This window comes from Rhinolophus ferrumequinum, chromosome 8, assembly GCF_004115265.2.
Source record: "Rhinolophus ferrumequinum isolate MPI-CBG mRhiFer1 chromosome 8, mRhiFer1_v1.p, whole genome shotgun sequence".
NCBI lineage: Eukaryota > Metazoa > Chordata > Mammalia > Chiroptera > Rhinolophidae > Rhinolophus > Rhinolophus ferrumequinum.
In genome coordinates this window covers 40,655,780-40,677,626 of record NC_046291.1, presented here as the reverse complement: position 1 = coordinate 40,677,626, position 21,847 = coordinate 40,655,780, and the positions used below count along the sequence as shown (strand labels likewise).

The 21,847-nt window shown below is 33.6% G+C and overlaps 1 protein-coding gene across 1 annotated transcript in view; it reads right to left on the bottom strand.

Annotated features, from left to right (window-relative positions):
• TFPI (tissue factor pathway inhibitor) overlaps window positions 1–21,847 on the bottom strand; it is a 60,657-nt gene that overhangs the window by 23,735 nt on the left and 15,075 nt on the right. The window contains exons 2-3 of the mRNA XM_033111319.1: window positions 9,646–9,768; window positions 4,020–4,217 (exon numbers count right to left, since the gene is read on the bottom strand). Coding sequence (XP_032967210.1) covers window positions 4,020–4,217; window positions 9,646–9,766 — 319 coding nt within the window. The 5' untranslated portion in view covers window positions 9,767–9,768. The remainder of the gene's footprint in view (window positions 1–4,019; window positions 4,218–9,645; window positions 9,769–21,847) is intronic.

The following is a 21,847-nucleotide window of genomic DNA, read 5'->3' as shown; positions in this document are numbered from 1 at the left end:
TAGTGATGCATGGTATACTTTTTTTCATCCCTGCACATTTAACATCTTTGTATATTTATTTTTAAAATGTCTTTCCTGTAGACAACATGTAGTTAGTTCTTGATTTGTTTTTTGTAGTGAGTCTAATACCTGGCTTTTAATTGGAGTGATTACACCATTAAATTTGAATGTAATTATTATGGGTCAGTATAACTCTCTAGCTATTTGTTTTCTGGTTTTCATCTGCTCGTTCCTGTTTCCCTCTTTAATATTTAATATTTATTTAGGGTTAAATATCTTAACGAAAATGTTATCTTCATTATTGGTGTATTTGCTATATCTTTTTTTTCCTTTTTCCTAGTGGGTGTTCTGGGCTTATAATATGCTTCTTTAATTCATGACAACCTAGCTTCAAGTAATTTTTACCACTTTCACCCATAGTATCTAGAACTTTGCACAGCAATCTCGTATTCCCTCCCCCCCTTTCTTATGTGCTTTAGTTTTAAGTGCATTAATATTACTTCCAGTGCAGGTCTGTTACCAATAAATTTTCTCAGATATTGTTGATCTGAAAATGTGTTTATCTCCATTTTAAGAGTATTTTTAATAGATCTGGATTATTAATTGACTGTTTATTTCTTCCTTCAGTTCTTTAAATAAGATATTCCATTTTCTTCTCGTGAATTATTTCTTGATGAGAAGTTTGTGATTCTTTTGATCTTTGTTCCCTTACACCTAATGTATCTTTTTCCTAGATCTTTAAGATTTACTTTTTATCCCTGATTTTCAGCAATTTGATTATTATATTCATTTGTGTAGTTTTCCTATTTTTTTGTGTGTGTGTTTATTCTTTTTTTGAATTTGCCAAGTCTCTTGGTTTTACAAATTACAGTTTTCATCAAATATGGATGAGTTTTGCAGTTATTTTTTCACGTATTTCTTATGCCCTTACCCCCAAATACTAATTACACATTTTGATTGATCATAGGTTACTGGGCTATATTCTTTTTGGTTTGTTTGCTTTTTTAGTCTTTTCTTTTTTCCCCCACAATGCTTCATTTTTGAAGTTTCTCTGTAAGTTTACTGATCTTGCTTCTATAATGTATGGTCTGTTCTTAAGTACATCTCGTGAATTTCTTATGTATTGTATTTTTCAGGATTATAATTTCCATTTACTTATCTTTCATATATTCCAGTTTTTTATTAATATGTTCATTTTTTCTTTTAATCCTTTAGCATTTTCATAACAGCTATTTAAAAGTTCTTGTGTACTAATTTCATCACCTCTCTCATTTATATGTCTGTTTGAAGTGAGTAATTTTTCTCCTAGCTATGAATCACAATTTACTTATGCTTTGAATGTTTAGTATTTTGAGGGGATTGTGAATATTTTTAAATGCCATGCTTTTGGCTGTGGATTTTATTGTCGTCCTTTAAAGAATGAGGGAGTGTCTTTGGGCAGGTAGTTAAGATACTTGTGGATCAGCTGGATCTTGTAAGGTTTGAAACTTTATTAAGGCAAATCTAAAGTACATTTTTAGGTCTAATTTAGTCCTACTACTAAATTAAATGCTGACTATCTCTCAGACGTGTGAGAGCTCTGGGAATTGTTTAGTTACAAATCCCTGATAATTACTTTCTCAGACTCATAGAATTTCACCAGATGCATGCAGTTCTATTATTCAGTGACAAACTCAAAGAGATTGCTATCCAGCTTTTCTTAATTCTCTCCTACATAAGTCCATTCTTTCCCACATATTGTTCCCGAAACCTCAGGCACCTCAGCCTCCTTATCTCATATTTCCAGGTCGTCCACCAGGGAGACCCCTATGCTGTGCTTTGGTTTTTCTCTCTTAACTGTTGTCCAGAAGTGCCAGCGTGCAGAAGGTTCGGGAGATTACAGAGCTCACTTCACATGTTTCCCTTCTCTCAGAGATCAAAATCCTGCATTGCCTTTTGATCAATGTCTGAAAACAGTTGCTTCATATATTTTGTCCAGTTTTATAGTTATTTATATTGGGAGAGAGAGTTCAGTTCAGTTATTCCTTGTTGAAGATGGAGTTCTATCCTTAGGTGATTTAAAAAAAAATAACCTAGCCATATTTTTTTTCTCTACGCCAGCTATATCCTTAACAGCAACTTATTATATAGAATACTCAGATATTCAAACAATGAATATCAAGTGGTTTTTGGAGAGGTAATGAGAAGAGGAGGACATGAGACTTATATTTATATGCTAGGCAGTAATGATGTTTTAGAAGATATTATAAGCAGGGCAGTCACTGAACAACAAAAGAAAGGTTAACTATTGCACAATGTTGAAATAAAAGATTTGTAAATTATTAAAAAACAACAACAAGACAGTTATGTATTTCAGGGAAGAGACAAGTTGATCAAAGTAAGTAGGCTGCTATGTGGGAAGGATTACAAAGAATGAGGTGACTAGTCCTCTAGCCAAGGTACTGAACCTGAGTGATATTCCACTCAGCACAAAAGGATACTTGGCCCAGTAATGGAAAGAGAATGACTTAAAGAAATCTGTGATGAATTGAAAATGACCAGGCATCACAAAAACTAAAAGCATCACAGAAGACCACTGACATGCCTAATCCATGTTAGTAACATTTGTAGCACATCTATGGGGAGGATATAGGGAAATAAGTGCTCTGAGGTCAAAGAAATATACTCACATCGATTCTTTTCTGTCAGATGTGGAACATACAACAAAGAACTTCATAGAGTCACAGAGGAGAGAACTTCTCTCTTTTCCCACATTGAGATTTCCCCACAGGTCTAGAGCATCATGATGCCAAGGCTGTTTTGTAAAAGCTGCTTCAGAAATCATTATCAGAGTGAGAATGAAGGCTGCCTGCTTTTCAATAAAACGAGACACCTAGTGTGACTAACTGAGAATACCACCTATATAGTACTACAGTTCATTTCAACTAGCTCAAAAAACATGCTATGCTATGGGGAAATTTGGGGGTAGAAACTGGGGAAACAAAGACAACTCAGGTTCTTCCATCCCTCAAGGAGCTCACAATTCAGAAGAATAAAACTGACATAAAAAGCCTTCAAAATTATGACCAGTAATTATTTGGAATTTATTTCAGTGAGAAGAGATAAAACCACCTACACTATAGCAATATGTAAATTTTTCACAAAATGTTGTCTTAATAGGATTAAAGCAGAATAAAGTGTTCAAGAATGTTTAATAACAATATAATATGATGTACTTTTAAACCTTATAACTTAGTAACAATATGAAAAGGAAATTTGGGTTCAGTGAAGTCTACATGGATCAGCATATTTCTTTTCTACAGTGTTCCAAGATTCCAAACAGAATGATTTTACACACACACACACACACACATAGTGTATATATATGTGTGTATATATATATATATACACACACACACTGTATATATATAGTGTATATATACAGTGTGTATAGTGTATATATACACAGTGTGTATATATATAAGTATATACTATATATATGTGTGTCTGTGTGTGTGTATGTATGTGTATATATATATATATATACATATATATATATATGCACACTATATATATTTCTGCTGCTCTCTGATGCAGCTCAGAATTTTCCAATCAGTAGCTAGTGAGGGCCTCAAGGTGGATTCTCAGATTCATTATCTTGACGGGATAACTATGTGGTCGCTGTATTGATAAAGTCTAACTCAATGTGACTAACAATATCTTTCCTGTCACCTCATAACTGCTGACTTACACTTACTGCATTGCAGATTTAAAACCTGCTTAAAGGTTTTTCTTACGTCTTTATTGTGGAGAAGAGCATAGGACAACAAATGGGGCTTATTATATTTCATAATGACTGATAAGGAAACGTAAAATAACACTAGTTGAACATGAATGCTGAAAATGTGAAAAAATGTGAAAGAAATATTCCTTGGAATGTTAAAATGATTTGTACTTATTTTTTCCTAAAATTATCAAATTTATGATTAGATCTAATAGCTTTAAAGGTACCTATGAGATAAGTGTCCCCAGAAACCTACCTCTCATACATTTTTCTTTGCACTCTTCCAGACTTTCAAATCGATTCTGATTTCCTTCACATCCCCCGTATATAAATTCTTCACACTGTTGAGTGTGAACATTGAAAAAAAATCTCTTCATCATTGCTTTACATGGGCCATCATCTGCTTTAAAAGCACAAAATGCATGTACAAGTTTCAGTGGTGGCAACTCAGCATCTACAAAATAAAAATAAAAGATATAAGATATAATTCTTCATCAACATTGTAATAACATTCTTTATTTCGTTTTTAATGCATCCTCACTTGAAGATAAAGTACAATAAACCAGGCTGATATAAGAAACCATAAGAAGCTATTTCAAAGCTTTCAAAAAGGAAGATAAATTTTATAAACTCGCCAAATGAGACAAGTCTTATCAACTACTAAACAATAATAATTGATTATTAATCAACTATTAAAGGGAAATGTAGAATAATTGTTCTAGATTCTTGTTAATAGATATTTCTTAAACTTGTTCCTATTGACTGTTATGGAATTGAGTAGTAGTTGTAAGGTAACCGATCTGTTGACATTATAAATAGGTAGAGAGCTCTTTTTTTTCAATTCAGCAGTTTTTAAGGGCAGATGTTAAAAGACAGTTCTTTGAGTTCCCCTCCCTAATGCACAATTGTGTCACTCTTTACACATAAAATAACTCATTAAAGGTAACTGTGCATTCATATCCATTTATTATATAACATGCTATACTAAAGCATTCCCTAATTATGAACATTTAGGAGTTTGATCAATCTATCTATCTATCTCATGGTATTTGCCTAAATATTCAGTTACTTATTTTAGTCACAGAAGAATTTCCTATCATGTACGTACAGAAATTTGATTTTTATCAAGTCTAATAATCTTAATAGAGGCCTGATTTTAAATAAATTATATTTAAATAAATTACATAATCTGCCAGTGAGATAGACCCTGAAAATTGTGATTCTTACAACAAAAATGAAAATGACCAAGGAATACCATATAATACTGCTTGAGCACTGTCTATGTCTTTCGGTATTCACTACAATCCCTTATGGGGGATATTGAAACCTTAAAATGCCTTAAACCAATTTGCCCTTTAGGGGGCAGCAGTATTCTATTCAATTAAAACTGGTAAACATAAATATCTTCAAAAAAGTATTTTAATGTACTATAAAATAATTTACTTTGAAAAAAGAAACATGAACGGATGTCACTTTAATAGTTTTACATAAAACATTTTTAAAACATGAAATAAAAGATACGTTTGAGTATATAATCACCTGGAAGGAAAATCAATTTTAAATTTCCTATAGCTTCAAAACTTCTGTGTATTTTTTGAAAGAAAAGAAATATATATTCTAAAAGTTGGATTAGAAAATTTTATCAAGCCTCGTTTGACCTTCATAATGTGTTATCCTAATGATCTATTGAATTAATATCAAGTATTAGCCATATTTCAGTAATGTTAAAACTCTTTGTAACACAGTAGTTCAAATGTTATTTTTAATTTTGTTTATAAGTCATAAAGTGATAAGTAGGCCTTCAATCTTGGAATGGTTAAAAATATGGCTATCTATACATAAATTAATATTATTATGCTGACATATTATTATGTCATTGTTTTGGTTTCTTTCATAACTGAATTGACTATGTTTTTAACTGAAATAAATTGAGCCAACAGAAATTATAGAACAGCAAACTTTCCAACTTAAAATTTGATAAGGCAGAATAAAATATAACAGATGTATTGTAATACATGTATCTTTACCTACAAAAGACAGCATAGCATCAAGACAGTTGCCATACATATTCAGGAAAAGTATTTCTTATAAATCAATAATTTATATCATATTCTTTTTCACTGATGATCCCTCTACTTTTTACTCTTAATATATTTGATAGTCCTTGCCATCATGCCAAATCTCTTATTTTACATTTTCTGTATTAAGGATATACTCACCCCAAGTTCCCTCTGCTATTTATTAGTTATGCCACCAGGTGGTAGCAGTGCACCACAAAAAAATGAAAGAGCACACCATGATTGTGGTTGTACTAGTAATAACAGCTGTTTACTGAGTAATTACTATATTTCAGACATTTTGTAATATTATCATTTAATTATCACAGCAACCTTCTGACTTAGGATTTACTATCTCCATTTTGCAAATTATAAAACAGCACTTCACAAATTAACGAGTAATGACTTTAATTCACACCATCAGTAATGACTTTAGAATTGACGCCACGTTGTTATACAGCGTGTATCTCACACATTCTTAATAACTGAGTGATATTGTCACAGATATGCGTGCCTGAGATTTCTAAATTGGTACTTAGATGAAGCACATAGACTTAAAAACATAATTTCCACTCAAAAATTGTTTTTTTCTAAAATTTACTTGATAAAAACCAACAGGTTTCAATGAGGAGAGTGGGTGATGATTTTACACCAATTTCCTAAGGAAAACATTGTCAATTAACTCTATTTTATTAACTATTATATAATTGTTCATCTTTACCATTCACCTGTTCATGCATTTCTTCCGTGATTCCTGAATTTTGTGCAGTGGGCTTGGGACCCACACGTGAACAGCATCTCTCAGGTGTGGGAGTGATCAGGTGGGCCCTACTGCACACAGTGCCATGCCATTCCACCCAAAGGGGATGGAGGTCTGTCTTGTTTTCATTTCTTACTTTGGGTAAACCTTTTGGAAAGTCAGCAATTACGTGTTGAACATGCAGCAGGCACTGCTGTCACAGCAAGGATGGTAGTATATTAGGTGGCAGCCATCCACCCTCTTATATAAATATTCAAGGACCTCAGGGTGCTGTGCACGTGTCTAATGAGACACTTAAGCTTGTCTGAGGGGATCGGGGATAACTTTCCTGATTTAAAGGAAGTGTTTACTATGACACGGTATGATCTAAAGCCATGAAACTAGAAATCACATATAGGGGAATGTAACAGGGATCTAATGTGGTGCAGCCAGATAAATAGGAGTATAGTTTATATTTAACCATTTTTGCAATCGATTTCTTGTATTTTATGTCTCATAGTCTGAAGACTACAGTCTCATTCTCCCCTGCCCCTGTGCTGAGATATTGGATGGAAGATTCATGATAATACTTGGGGACGTGTCATGTCCTTGCCTACTAGAATCCTCTTTCTCCTGGAACTTATTAGGGAACCTAGAGCTTTCGGGAGACTTACTACCTATGAGTCTCCATGTTGCTTTACTGTCTGACTAAAAGGTTGGATTTCTCTGGAAGGCAAGAACACAGACATGTACTCTTTGTCTTCTCTGTGTCAGAAAATGCGTCAGATGCATCAGATGTTGATACAACAACCATATGAAAACATAGTTGCTTACATCACTTACCTATAGATGAGGACACTGGCAGTCAGCATGTTTACATAACACATCTGATTTCGCAAAGCTACTGTGTGGCAAACCACAGGTGCACGCTTAGGTCTGGCCGATTCTACATCATAGAAAAGATACTTGCTTTTCTCTAAATGCTCCCTGCTAATCTCTCTCCCAGTCCAAAGGAACTTTTTCAAAAAGCTTATCACCACTGTTTTTGTTGTTATCATTTTGTCTTTTCAAGAAGTTTGTTCTATTTCATCCTCCCTTCAGGTTGGACTGATTCTTATGAGGTCTATCGACTTGTGAGAGAAGCAATAAAATCTTGTATATTTTTCTATAAAATGATAGTATACTATTCCAATGAAATGGTGTAATTGTATAAAATGATGGCATGGCCTTGGCCTAATGTGATAAATGGTGTCTCCAAAATTGAATTGATATGGTATGATGGTATTTTAGGATTAATTAAAAATGAAGCAAAGCCAAAACTGGGTAAGACTTCACAGCTCAGTCAGCTAAGTGGTCTTCACGTCTAGCTTTAAAATCATTTTTTTTTTTTTCTTATTCAGCTGGGTTTAGTCTGGATTTATCCAGAGATTTTTAACTCTGGCTTAATTAGTGGTAGGTCAACTCTGGTTTCTTGGCTGACTGTGGCAGCAGCAACAATTTCAGGAACCTCCTGGTTAACTGGCATGCATTTCCTTAGCCTAATTGAGGGAGATTGGACTGGGTGAATTTGGGAACACTTGGACCCTTTCTCCTTCCAATACCCAAAATGGGGTTGCATGCTTTTTTCCTGTTGGGACTTAATTTATTCTCCACATCCCTTTCCTATCCAACCTCCAGAATATTAGATCTTTAGCCCTTTTGATCAGTGAACCAAATGAAGAATTGGAGCTTAACTCATAATGCCCAAATATCTTTATAAGGCACATTATGGTTTTTACTTTATTAATTAATGTTTCATCTTAAAAAATTTTATAACTATATATTTTTTGATGACATATAACAACAAACCTTTATTTTTCACTACAGGTAGGATATGACCCTAGCTGGATTCGCTTCTTGTCCACTCATTAGTCGGGCCTCATCCAGGCTGGGCGGGCATGGGTGACTCGGCTTCCAGCTGTGGGTACCGCTGGGGCAGATCTTCAGATCTGCTCAAAGTGTCTCATTTTTGTCTGCAGGCTGAAGTGATGTAGCATGTACCACTTGGCCACTTCCCCATGCCCAGCTCTCAGATGGCCAAGCTTAGATGAGTCCCCTTCCTCTTTGCACCTTAGGCACACCTCTGTCACTTCATTTACTACATTCTATGCAAATAACTACATTATACTGAACTACACTTCAGTCTCCCATGTGCAACTGAGATTCTTGAAAACCCAGAGTCAGTCATCACTACTTCGTTAGCACCCACCACAGTTTCAGACACACACGATGCATTTTTACAGTCTTTATCAAAGGGACGTGTGCTGATCAAAATCACTTTAAAGAGCTGTTAACGATATGAAATAAGAATGTATTTATGGAAATCTATGGTACCTTATAAACATACGTACAAATAGAAGCTATCACCGTGTGCATATTCTCCCACTGTTACCAATGACTTGACGTTTCAATAATTTATTAATTTTCCACAAATTATTACTTTTAAGAAAGAAAGAGATCTGTAATAATAATCAGTGTACAGTCTTCTCCCTGTTCTGTTGTTTTATTGCTAATATTTTATTTTTGGACACAGAGCTTTATGGGATTAGATTGACTTCTATTATCCAGGTCTCTTGGTGTCCCGCTTGACCAGATTCTCACATTGGACTTGTCTGGAAAGTTCTTATTTTGGTAATAAGGGCAAAAAAGAGAGAATGGCTGAAACCTCAGATGGCTGTGGTTTCTTTTTCCTTCTCACACTTTTCCCAGCCAAAGGGTGGCATCGAGGTTCATAGAGAGTTTTTTTCTATAGCTATGGCTCCTCAAATTTTTTCAGAGTTCTTCAGTGTTTAATATTTATAGCCTGGGGAAAAAAGAGAGAGAGAGAAAAGTCTTCCTTGCTAATGGGACTCCTTTGGACTAAGAGTTGTTTTTGTTGTTTGTTTGTTTGTTTTACATATCACATTATATGTAAGACATGACCTAAGAAAAATGCCACATTAATGAAAACCAATCTTCCTACATAATGTAGAAAACTACGTTAAATTTTTGGATTAAAATTGAGAGCTTTGACTAGCTTAAAAAGATGAATGCTTCTAACATTTTACCTGTAATGTTTATGTGTTCTTCATCTTCCTCAGGAACTGCATTAAGGGGGATAGAAGCACAACTAAGCAGCAGACATAGAGACGCCCCCAAAATCTGTTCTTTCTTCATTGTATAAACCATCTCTAAAATACAAAACCCAGATATAGTTAATAAATAGTGTTAATGTGGAATTTTCTATAGACTAGTAGGCATCATATGCATGACTCCAAATGTAAATTTGTATGACCGGTAATAGATGTTCTCATTCCATAAATTCTGCTCACACATTCCATGGCACACATATTCAGTGAATATATCTAACAATATTCAAATCCACAGGTCATATTCCAACCTTGAAAATACAAATTAAAATGGCAATAATTGAGAGACAAGTGTAATGGATCAGCGTGGCTAAGTATATATTAAGATCCATTTTTGTGGGCAGTTCTATTTGCCACATCTTTCTCATAGCTATTCTTTTTACTATGTCACTACTAGTTATATTTTATTTTTTCTTGCATTTTTCTATTATTTCATTAATGCAACTTTCAATACCTGATTTGTCTTTCCCTTTGCTCTGGACCTTCTTTTAAAAAAGAAACATGTATTCCAAATTTTCATTTGTTTCCTTTTAAATATGTTTCTGTTTTCATAACCAATTTCCTAACCAGGTTTACTATGAAATAGCAAACAGAACTGCTGAAAAAAGAAATGTCTAAATATCCAGCCAGTCCTTTACCCCAGTTCTTCCACCCTCAACTTAGAGAGTTATCTGATTCAAAAGAGTCTCAGAAAAGTGACGTTAAGTGATAATCCACCACTTTCACAGTCTAAGGGAAACAGATTTCAGCAGGAGAGTGATATTTCCTGTTTCAAAATGATTTAAAGATCCATAGCAAAAATAATGGAAAAGCACATTTAAGCTTTTTTTTTTTAAAGGCCATTTTTTCCTTTGGATTCAAAAGTGGAAGGAAATGTGTAATGTTCATATTGCTTCATGGGAAGAGGAAAAGAAAGGAACATGTGCACACTGGCATTCAGCCACTAATGCTATTGCAGTCAGGAAGGAAAGAGAAACCTTATCAGTAAACATTCACAAAAGTGGGAACAGGTATTCCACGAAAAACAAGTCAGAGAATTCTCTGTTTATGGATGTAATGGATACAGCAATGCACACCATTAAGGTGTGCATAACCTTATAATAAATAATAAAGTAATAAATGCCATTTTGCTTCAAGCGTCATTAAATCACTAATGAAATGTATAACCTATTTTCTTAACACTTTGGAAATATTAATGCATATTTAATATTTTGCAGCAGTATTTTAAATACCTTCTGAATCATATCATAACCTACTTGAATCCACAAATATATGTATGCGTGTGTTTATACACACACGCACACACACGTGCAAGGTCTGACGATTAAGTTCACGAACTTGTTGCTATGATGCTGCTAACCTTTTTTGATATCAGAGGGATTATTGGTAATGAATTTGTACCAACTGAACAAACAGTTAAGCAAGTTTACTATTTGGAAGTGCTGAAAAGGCTGCGTGAAGAAGTTGACCTGAACTTTTCACCAAAAATTCATGGCTCTTGCATCACGACAATGCACAAGCTCACACGGCACTGTCTATGAGGGAGTTGTTAGCCAGTAAACAAATAACTGTATTGGAACACCCTCCCTACTCACCTGATCTGGACCCTAATGACTTCTTTCTTTACCCAAAGATAAAGGAAATATTGAAAGAAAGACATTTAGATGGCATTCAGGACATCGAGGGTAATATGACAACAGCTCTGATGGCCATTCCAGAAAAAGAATTCCAAAATTGCTTTGAAGGGTAGACTAGGCGCTGGCGTCATTGCATAGCTTCCCAAGGGGAGTACTTCAAAGGTGACCGTAGTGATATTCAGCAATGAGGTATGTAGCTCTTTTTCTAGGATGAGTTCGAGAACTTAATTGTCCAACTTCATATAAATATATATATATAATATATAATATTTTACATATATATTACATATAATGTATATTTATATAATATTATTTGTAAATTATAATAATATATATTTATATACTATTATGTGTAATATAATATATATTATATATGTATAGTTTTATTCAGCGATAAAAAAGAATGAAATGTTGACATTTGTGACAACATCGATAGACCTTGAGGACATTATGTTAATGAAATAAATCAGAAAGACAAAGACAAATTCCATCTAATATCACTTATATGTAGAATTAAAAAAGTAATCAAGTTCATAGATATAGAGAACTGACAGGTGGTCACCAGAGGTCGGGAGTTGGCAGTAGGCAAAATGAGTGAAGGGGATATAAATTTATTTTTTAAAATATACATTTAGTGGAACTTATGGATAGGTAGAGGTTAGGAAGAATTTGGAATACAGTTTATAGACAAAATAAAACAAAACAAAAAGATTAATTTCATCTAGAAAATTCTGTGGTTTTGAGCCTGGAGCTGGGGTTAGGAAAAGTATTTGTTAGTTAGGAGAGTTGTTTTTCTCTAATTTGTATTTGGCAGAGTTAACAATCTGAAAATGTTGAGATAATTATGAAACCAAGAAAGAGGAAGGCATCACAGGTGCAAATCACCTATTCACACAATTACATAGTACTCACTATGCTCACAATGACGATTACTCACATTTATATACTTTTGCCTGTTTTTCATGTTTCGAAGTAGCTAATTTCCTTTTCTAGTAAGATGGGTGTTTTGGTCTGTGTAAATGGTAATGAAAGATGGAAATAAAGAAAATCTGCCAATCATAGGCCCCCAGGACTTAAAATGAAGTAGCCTTTTATATGCATGACAAGCATTTTTAAGGAATTTACTTTAAAAATTATTTGCTGTTTCATCATTTGTTTATAATATTAATGTTCTCAGGAGAATATGTGAAAAAGAAGTGGTCTGTGTGAATCTAGAAAGTCAGAAACCATAAATGGGAAAGGGATCCAACCAAGTTCATTGGAGCTAGAAATATTTTGGTAATTTGAATTTGGTGACTGGAAGAGAACAACTGAATGGCAATGGATATTGATGTGGATGAGAACTTGTAGCAGGATTTAAAGAGCAAAAAACTCAGAGAATGGAAGAGACAAATAGGCCAGAATTATAGCACTAGGTTTCTGGTACATCACTTTGGGAAAGGCATGATACAACTAGTAAACAGTTATTGATCTATTCTATCATTAGTTTTGGAATACATTCTCATTACTTTTTCATCTTTAAATTAAGCTGGAAAAATCACATACTGTGTTAATGTATATACAGAGTGTGTCAAAAAATGTATACACATTTTAAGGAAGGAAAACTTATTAAAATTTTAATACTCAATATATACCAATAACAAAAGATGAGTACAAGTCATGTTTGACTTCTGCAATTGTGGTTACCATCAGCGTCCAGACACTTCTGATTACGGCAAACTACTGCTTGAGGAACATTGACCAAAATGTCCACTTGTATACATTTTTTTGGCACCCCCAATATTATCAGTATGGTGCTTATATAATTTAAACTTCCTAGTTCAGATTTTCTTTATCACATGTGTTTGAATTTTTTCTTTTTTAAAAGAAAAATTAATCTTTATTAATCTCTAAGCAAAATGAGTATTTTCCCATCTTTAAAATAAAGAAATGTCATTTTGGATGCTTCATTTATGGTGTACCAATGAAAGACAGAAGAGACAAAATCAGACTTCCAGAAAAATTGGGGAAAAATAACTTGAAGAATAATTCAAATTTTCTGCTCAGCAGTGACTAATATTACTCTTTTGGTGTTTATTACTTCCATCTACTCAATTTGGCTCGTCCCCAGGGGGCCTACCCTTCTGCCCACTAAAACCTGGAGCTTATTTTTATCTTTCACCTATGTGCTTTCTTGGCTGTTTCTCATTCTGGGTGAGTTTGCAGCACACTAATACCAAGGATAATGAATGAGGAAAGGAAATACTCGAATAAAACTGTGGTGGAAGGACGGAAACAAAAAAGCCTATAGGGATTCTAGTAGTTTTCTATTTTTATTTTATGTTTTGAAGTTTACTTTTTATAAATAGCATTTTCACATGAAAATTTCCAAATATTCATAATGACTAGGGTCTGGAAATAGATTTTTGTTAAAAATATTTGTTACTAGACTTCCAACCATTGTTCCTGGATGGAGAGTTACTGAACTTGCATAATCTCAGTGAGAGGTTTGAGAGCCCGATTTTTTTTTTTTTAGGAAAAGAATATTTTCTGAATAAATATACTGTGGGAATGCAAATGTTTGGGCAGTTTCCCAAGAGAAGTCTAAGGCTGTGTAACTGCAAGTTTGCCACATACCAAATTCTAACAAGTCAGTACGGAGCCTTCTGTATCTCTTTGTTTATTTCCCCCCTGGGTACCACATTCCTGGGACATGCAGTCATCACTCTAAGCATTATTTTGGCAATAGGAATATATATCTAGAATATAACATTAACATTAAGAACAAATATCATGACTTTATAGTATATATACCACATTTATTTTAAGAAATTATATAGCATGTGCAAAGATATATCATTATAAAACATCATTTTTTGTAATGACATTATTTTTAGAAGTGGTTACTTATGTATTAGGTTACTGTGTCTTGACAATAATGCTGTATAGTCAATCAGGCAGGTAGATTGAATTGATGTTAGAGATACATGGTTTCTATTCCAATGTTATACAATTAGATGTCTAGTAAGTGACAGGCAGGACTACATCCTGAACTTTCCCAAAGCATCCTTAAAATAAAGAAGATTTATGGAATAGAGACCAAATCCAATTCAGGAAAATGTAATTAAATATATTAATTACTTATGTCTTTCCATATTTATTTCTTTGAAATATTACCTTTATTGTGACTTAAAGAAGATGATTAGTCAATATCACCAAAGGAACTACAGGATAAAAATTGGTTTCTCTGGTTGGCTAATCCAACAAGTACAACTCATTAACTAATATAACTTTTTAATGTGATCATTATGATTTTTGATTCAGTGAGTTGCCTAAAAGTTTTCTATTCCTGGCTTAAACTCTATATACTTCATTAGTGATTATATTTATTACCACTTAAATATTTCCACATCACTCTTTCTAACCACATTAGAGAAGGGCATACATTATAAGCATTAGAAAATCTGAGGTGAAACTGTTGTCCGTGTCTATGAGTTTTTGTTTCTTTGATTGTGTTTCTTTGATTGTTTTCAGTTTTATATCCCACATATCAGTGAAATCATATGGTTCTTTACTTTTTCTATCTGACTTATTTCACTTAGCATAATAATCTCAAGATCCATCCATGTTGTCACAAATGGCACTAACCATTGCCACAGGAATAAACTTTAAAAAGAAGAAAAAAAAAATCTGGGGCTGTGCCCCTTACACCTGGGTTTATGACACAGAACTTTACCCATCAGTCAAAGCCTGAATAAACAGATTGAAACAAGCCTACATAAGGGAATATCTTTAAAAGAGGTACTTGAAAATCTAAGTATTTCTTTTCCCTCAAACATTAGAGGAAACAGAAACCACATATATATGCATTAAAAAACAAAAACCTTGGCTAAGGACCAAAGTTAAAAAGAGCAAATTCCTATTTTATTAAAACCCCATTTCAAACATGTCATTTTAGCCAGCTCTTGAATTATATGGATTTAATTTTCATATTGTAGGCTAAGTCTTTGTTTAGATATTCTCTCTAGATAACCTGCTTTTAAGGCATTTTTTTTAAAACCATGAGGTGGTTAAATTACAGCTTGTAATTTTAACAATAATAAATCATAACGCAAATAGAAGTTTCCATTAATGAACCTTCATTATTATTTTTTTTCTCATTTGTATCTTGCTCACCCTAAGGAAATGTTGTTATCCTCATTTGATAGAGGAAATAAACAGTAGTTAAAAATGGTCAAATATATGGTGATGGAAGGAGAACTGACTCTGGCTGGTGAGCACACAATGTGATATATAGATGATGTATTACAGAATTGTACACCAGAAACCTATGTAATTTTATTAACCATTGTCATCCCAATAAATTTAATAAAAAAAGAAAAAAAATGATAAAATAACTTTTCCCAGAAAACAGCCTGTAATTGGCAATGTAGGTATACCTAACTCTGAAGTAAATGACTTTAATCATTGTTTTATACTGTCAGATTTCTTAAAAAAGTAGTGTTGGCAAAAGGAAATTTAAATATTGGTAAAAATTATATTTCCACACTAGTTCATGGATTGATTAGTGTGATTTGTTGTAATGAAAATGGTAAGTAAAGATTTGAGAAAGGCATTACAGATTTGATTAAGGTAGTTACTATTTTACAATGGAATTGTTTGTCAAACCATGTTGGTAGGGTAAGTTCTTGGAACTCTGAGCATACAATGCTATAAATGAAGTTTATGTTGATAGACCAGCTGGTTAAAAAAAATAATAATAAATGAATAAAAGAGCCTCAGTGTTTAAGACAGGCAACCTTCAATGAACTAGCCCAGGTTTAAAGTTTGGCAACAAGGCTGAATTAGATCCAGTTAAAGGTGGCTTTTCTTTGCCTTCTCTTCAAACCATGCAAGAATCTTAAAATGGATCTTCACTAATAAAGATAAACGTATATGATGATGCGAAGAGAACTGACTCTGGGTGGTGAACACACAATGTGAGATATAGATAACGTATTGCAGAATTGTACACCTAAAATCTATGTAACTTTACTAATAATTGTCGCCCCAATAAACTTTATTTTAAAGGGAAAAGAAAGATAAAAGTGACTTTGTGGATAAAACTCACAGGAGATATCTTAGTCTACTAGGGCTACCATAACAAAATACCACAGGCTGGGTGGCTTAAAAAAAAGGAATTTATTTCTCCAAGTTATGGAGCCTGGGAATTCTGGAGACTGAAGTGCTGGCTGATTTGGTTTCCTGGTGAGAGCTCTCTTCTTGGCTTGCAGACACCGCCTTCCCTCTATCTCACATGGTCTTTCCTCAGTGTGTGCACGTAGGAGAGACCTCTCTCTTTTTCTTTTCTTATAAGGCCACCAATCCTATTAGATTAGGACATCCTCTTATGACCTCATTTAACCTTAATTACCTCCTAAAATGCCTAGGTCCAAATGCAATTACCCAGAGTCGTGGTTTCAACGAATGAATTTGGGGCGATATGATTCAGTCCATAATAGGAACTAATTTTTTTAAGAAAGTGCGTCTGAACTTGGTTAATATTAGGTTGGTGCAAAAGTAATTATGGTCTTTGCAATTGTTTTTAACCTTTTAAATTGCAATTACTTTTTCACTGACCTCATAAATTTGTCTCAGAAGCAAGGATCACTTCCCTATTATCATTATGGTGTGGGAGAAGATATGTGAGCTCGAGAGTCTACTTTTTAAAATGTAAGTCAATTATTTCCTTTCTGCATAGCTATAGACTTCCATGTTCTATTTCTTGCTGTACAGTTAAGCCTGAGGCAGGACTGGCCATAGATTCCTACAGGAAATGTAGAAATCACCTATATAAGAAGGACACGTAGTATGCAGGTCTCCTAAATTAAATATTTTTCTTGATTTTTTTGTTGTTGTCTCCTAAGAGAGGAAATCTGTTCTGAGAAAATAATTGTTTTCTATAAGTCTCTTCTAAAAAGAAAGTGCCTTTTTAAGTTCCCAACAAGAAGGAAAGACATGGCAGGTAAAACAGGCCCTTACTGCCTGACCTCTTCTCTACCCTAATTACACATCATACGTTAAAGAGCAGAAGACACTGCCCTGTACATCAATTCTTGTACTTAAAATTAGGGCATAATTTTCTCTCAGTTAGATTGTTGTGTGGGCTAACAATGAAATTGCTCAAGGTTTTATTTTAAAATTGGAGATATTTTTCATAATTTTGCATAATAAAGTTTGTTAAAAAAAAAGATTCTAAGCCCCCAGAAGCTAAGTGTGTAACATTTGCCACATTATTTTAGGAAAATGAACAGTTATTATCACTATTATGGAGGGACTTCTGTGGTAAATCCCTTAAGGGGTCCTCCTTACCTTTCCATTCCTGGAATCAGGCTCTGACTCAGTCTTGTAATTGCTATGGAAATATTGCTTCTATATCAACTCTCTGGTCAAATGGTTTCTTTGCAGCATCCTTCTTTGAGCATACGATACAAAATAGCTACATGATTACATTCCTTTCCCTCATGCTTTTATTTTATTTTTTTAAATCACTGCACTTACCCCTACATAACACATATATTTACTTGCTTACTGTCTATCTTCTCTGTCCTTAAATGCAGGAATTATCTCTGTTTTGTCTGATACCTAACAGGAGCCCAACAAATGATTGTGGAACAAATTAATGAATTAAGGAATCTGTAAAAAAAAAAGTACATTTTTGCAGAAAAGTGAAGAATCACTGGGGAAATTTAAAACAAATGTATGCACTAAAATTATTTGAAACTGCATGAATGAAAGTGAGCATAATAGACCTCATTTATAAGTTAATCCTCTATTAGATAATACAATAATTATTTAACTAATTATTTATTCCTTTCCTCTATCTTCCCTTCTCAGAAAAACCTGCTCATATTCTCTACTCATAACATCTGCTTTCAAAATTCCTATCAAGTGGACAATAACTGAGTCACACTAGCATCTGGCTACTACTGAATTGCCAGGACTTGACAGGACTGAACTTGACAGGAGTAGACACCTGATAGAGACAGGTCAGTTGTTGGTCTACAGAAAGAGGTGTGGTGCATACTTCCAGAGGGCCAAATAACAAGAGTTCACTAGAGAGGCTGCAATGGGGATCTTAGTTGTTTGTATTCCAGTCTCTGGCTTAACTCATGACTGCATGTTCTCTAAAATGCTCCATATCAGGGAATTCCAAATCGTGCCTTTGTGGTCCTATTATATGTGTTGTTTAGTGCATCTAAATTAATCTTGTCCTGTGACACATAATTAATATGTGATTTATGTTATCACTTTAACTGACATCATGGTCAGTTTCTTTTAATAACTGTTACAAAAAATGTCAATAACAGAAAGATAAATGTAGTTGCAGAATTTTTTTCCAATGTGTATTTTGCAACCATTTGATTATAAATAATTTTCATAATACCAATTTAATTTTTCATTTAAAAATATGTGTAGTGTATTGCTCTTTCAATATAACTTCCAGGACTATCATAAGCTAATGTGTTTTAGGTCAACCAGAAATTTCATTTTTCCTAATCTCTGCAATGGGAAAAATGAAAAATTTTTATAAATAAACCATCTAGAAATTGTCTATTTCATTTGTGTTGGATGCTATTTAGGAAAAAAATAACGTAGCTTAGTTTTCGTCTATGTTTTATATCTGTATAAATCTAAGGTAAGCATTCTATAGTGGTTACCAAGGGCTGGAGGTAGGAAAATGGGGTAGATGTTATTAAAGAGTATAAACTTGCAACCAGTAGATAAGTAAGTCCTTGAGATTTAATGCACAGGGTAATGATTATAAGACAACATACTGTATTATAAACTCCACAGTTTGCTAAGAGATTAGATCTTAATTGTTCTCATCCCAAAACAGAAATGATAATTGTGACATAATAGAGATATTAGCTAACACTACCGTGGTAATATTACAATTTATAAATGTATCAAATCAACACATTGCATATCTTAAACTTCATAATGTTACATGTCAATCATATCTCAATAAAAATTTAAAAAAATAAAGGAAGCACTGTCCTTGGTATTGTTGAAATAATATGGGTCAGAGTCAGGCAAAATTTTACTATGACTAATATTACCAGTTATAGTAGATTTAAATAAGTATTTTCATCCCAAAGTGAAGAAAAGTATAATGGATTGATGATTTTCTGACCACCTGCTCTTATTTTTTAAATTAAATTTCACAGAGACGGAATTTCATTTGTTTCTTAGCCATGTATTTATGGTGCTATTCTTTTAATATTTTAAAACTTATAATAGTTTTCTTAAATTGAAAAAGTAATACATGTTTATTTGTAAGAAATCATAAAACCTAGAGAAGAAGAATAAATTATAGAATAGCCAACAACCTACCCATTCAGAAAAACTTGCTGCATATGATTTCATATGTATGTGAATATGAGTGTGATAATATTTATATGAGCATATATGAATAATCACAACACATATACAGTTTGGTAACCTCCTTTGTCATTTAACATAGGATATAGATATCACTCCAAAAAGGCCTGCATAACTTCATTTAATGGTACATAATATTTTATTTTTTGAATGTTTTGTACTTTATTTTGTCAACTGGAAAATTAAGTATTTCTATGTTTGAAATTACAAACATCAATGCAATAAATATGTTTGTTTAATGTTTCAAAATTTCCATCAGTATTTCTTTGTAGTAAATTCACACAACAAGAATTACTGGGACAAAAATTTGTACATTTTTAAGAATATTGATATGTACTGAAACTTGCCATTCAGTGACTAAAGCCAATATTCACATTTTTAGGAGCATATAAAAATGTTTATTTCTTTGAACACACACACACACACACCCACACACGAGGTCTGACATTAAGTTCGCTAACTTATCCTAGAAAAAGTGCTATATACCTCATTGCTGAATATCACTAAGATCACCTTTGAAGTATTCCCCTTGGGAAGCTATGCCCTGACACCAGCGCCTAGTTCACCCGTCAAAGCAATTTTGGAACTCTTTTTCTTGAATGGCCATCAGAGCTGTCATCATATTACCCTTGATGTCCAGCATGTCATCAAAATGTCTTCCTTTCATCCTTCCTTTCATCAAAATGTCATCAGAATGTCATCAAAATATTTCCTTTATCTCAGGTAAAGAGTAAAGTCATTGGGGACAGATCAGGTGAATAGGGAGGGTGTTCCAATAGTTATTTGTTTACTGGCTAAAAGCTTCCTCACAGGCAGTGCCATGTAAGCTGGTGCATTGTCATGATGCAAGAGCCATGAATTGTTGGCAAAAAGTTCGGATCGTTTTTGTCTAACTCACGGACCTTTTCAGCACTTTAAAATAGTAAACTTGGTTAACTGTCCAGTTAGTAAAAATTCATAATGAATAATCCCTCTGATATCAAAAAAGGTTAGCAACATTGTTTTGACTCTTGATTTGGACTAGTGGAACATTTTTGGTCGTGGAGAATTGGCTGACTTCCATTGTGCACTTTGACGCTTTGTTTCAGGGTTGTATTGGTACACTCATGTTTCATCACCAGTGATAACAGGGTGCAAAACATCCTCTTGCCTCTCCAAACGGTCTTGGCAAACTTCGGCTCTCCTTTGATTTTGTTCATCGGTCAGCTCCTTTGGGACCATTTTTCCACACACCTTTCTCATGCCAAGATTTTCAGTTTATATGTTCCTAACTGTTTCTCTATTGATTTTTACTTGATTTGTTATGCTTCTCATAGTCAGCCGACAATTTTGATGCACAATTTGACACATTTTTGCAATGTTTTCTTCAGTTCTGCTCGTTACTGGCTGCCCTGACCTCACCAGTGACATGTTCTCTCCCCTCAGAAAAACGTTTAATCTGTTTGTACACTGCCATTTTTTAATGGCATTATCCCCATAAACTTGGACTACCATGTCCCTGATCTCACTTCCACTCTTGCCAAGTTTAACAAGAAATTTAGTGTTTGTTCATTGCCATAATTCAAGCTCAGACATTCTTGAGACAGCACGCAAAAACACACAATAAGAATGAATGCCACGCAGCAAGACACCACCACATCTCACAAGAACACAGCTGTGACACTGATATACGAAGCTGTTTGTACAGTGTTGCCAATGTAAGCACATGGTGGCAAGTTCATGAATGTTAGTTGTCAGACCTTGTAAATCTTCCATATTTTATGTCAGATCATCACAAATATTTAGTACCCATACAAAAAAAAAAGTAAAACCAAAATTTCTGCGAACATATATACTTGTAAGTTTTTATGTTGTAATTTGAAATATATTCTGGAATATCAGAAAATCAGAAACTTCTGGATAATGTTTTGAGATGAGAGGTGCCAATGACATGTAATGTAATATTGGAAGTGGGTTTGGAGAGAGGTAGCCAAATTTGTGAGGAAATTAAAAATTAAATTTAAGAGAATTTGGTGATATAAATAATTTTGCTGAAGGTGAGGAGGAGAGAGAAAAATCAAGGACAGCTATAGTTTCTGACT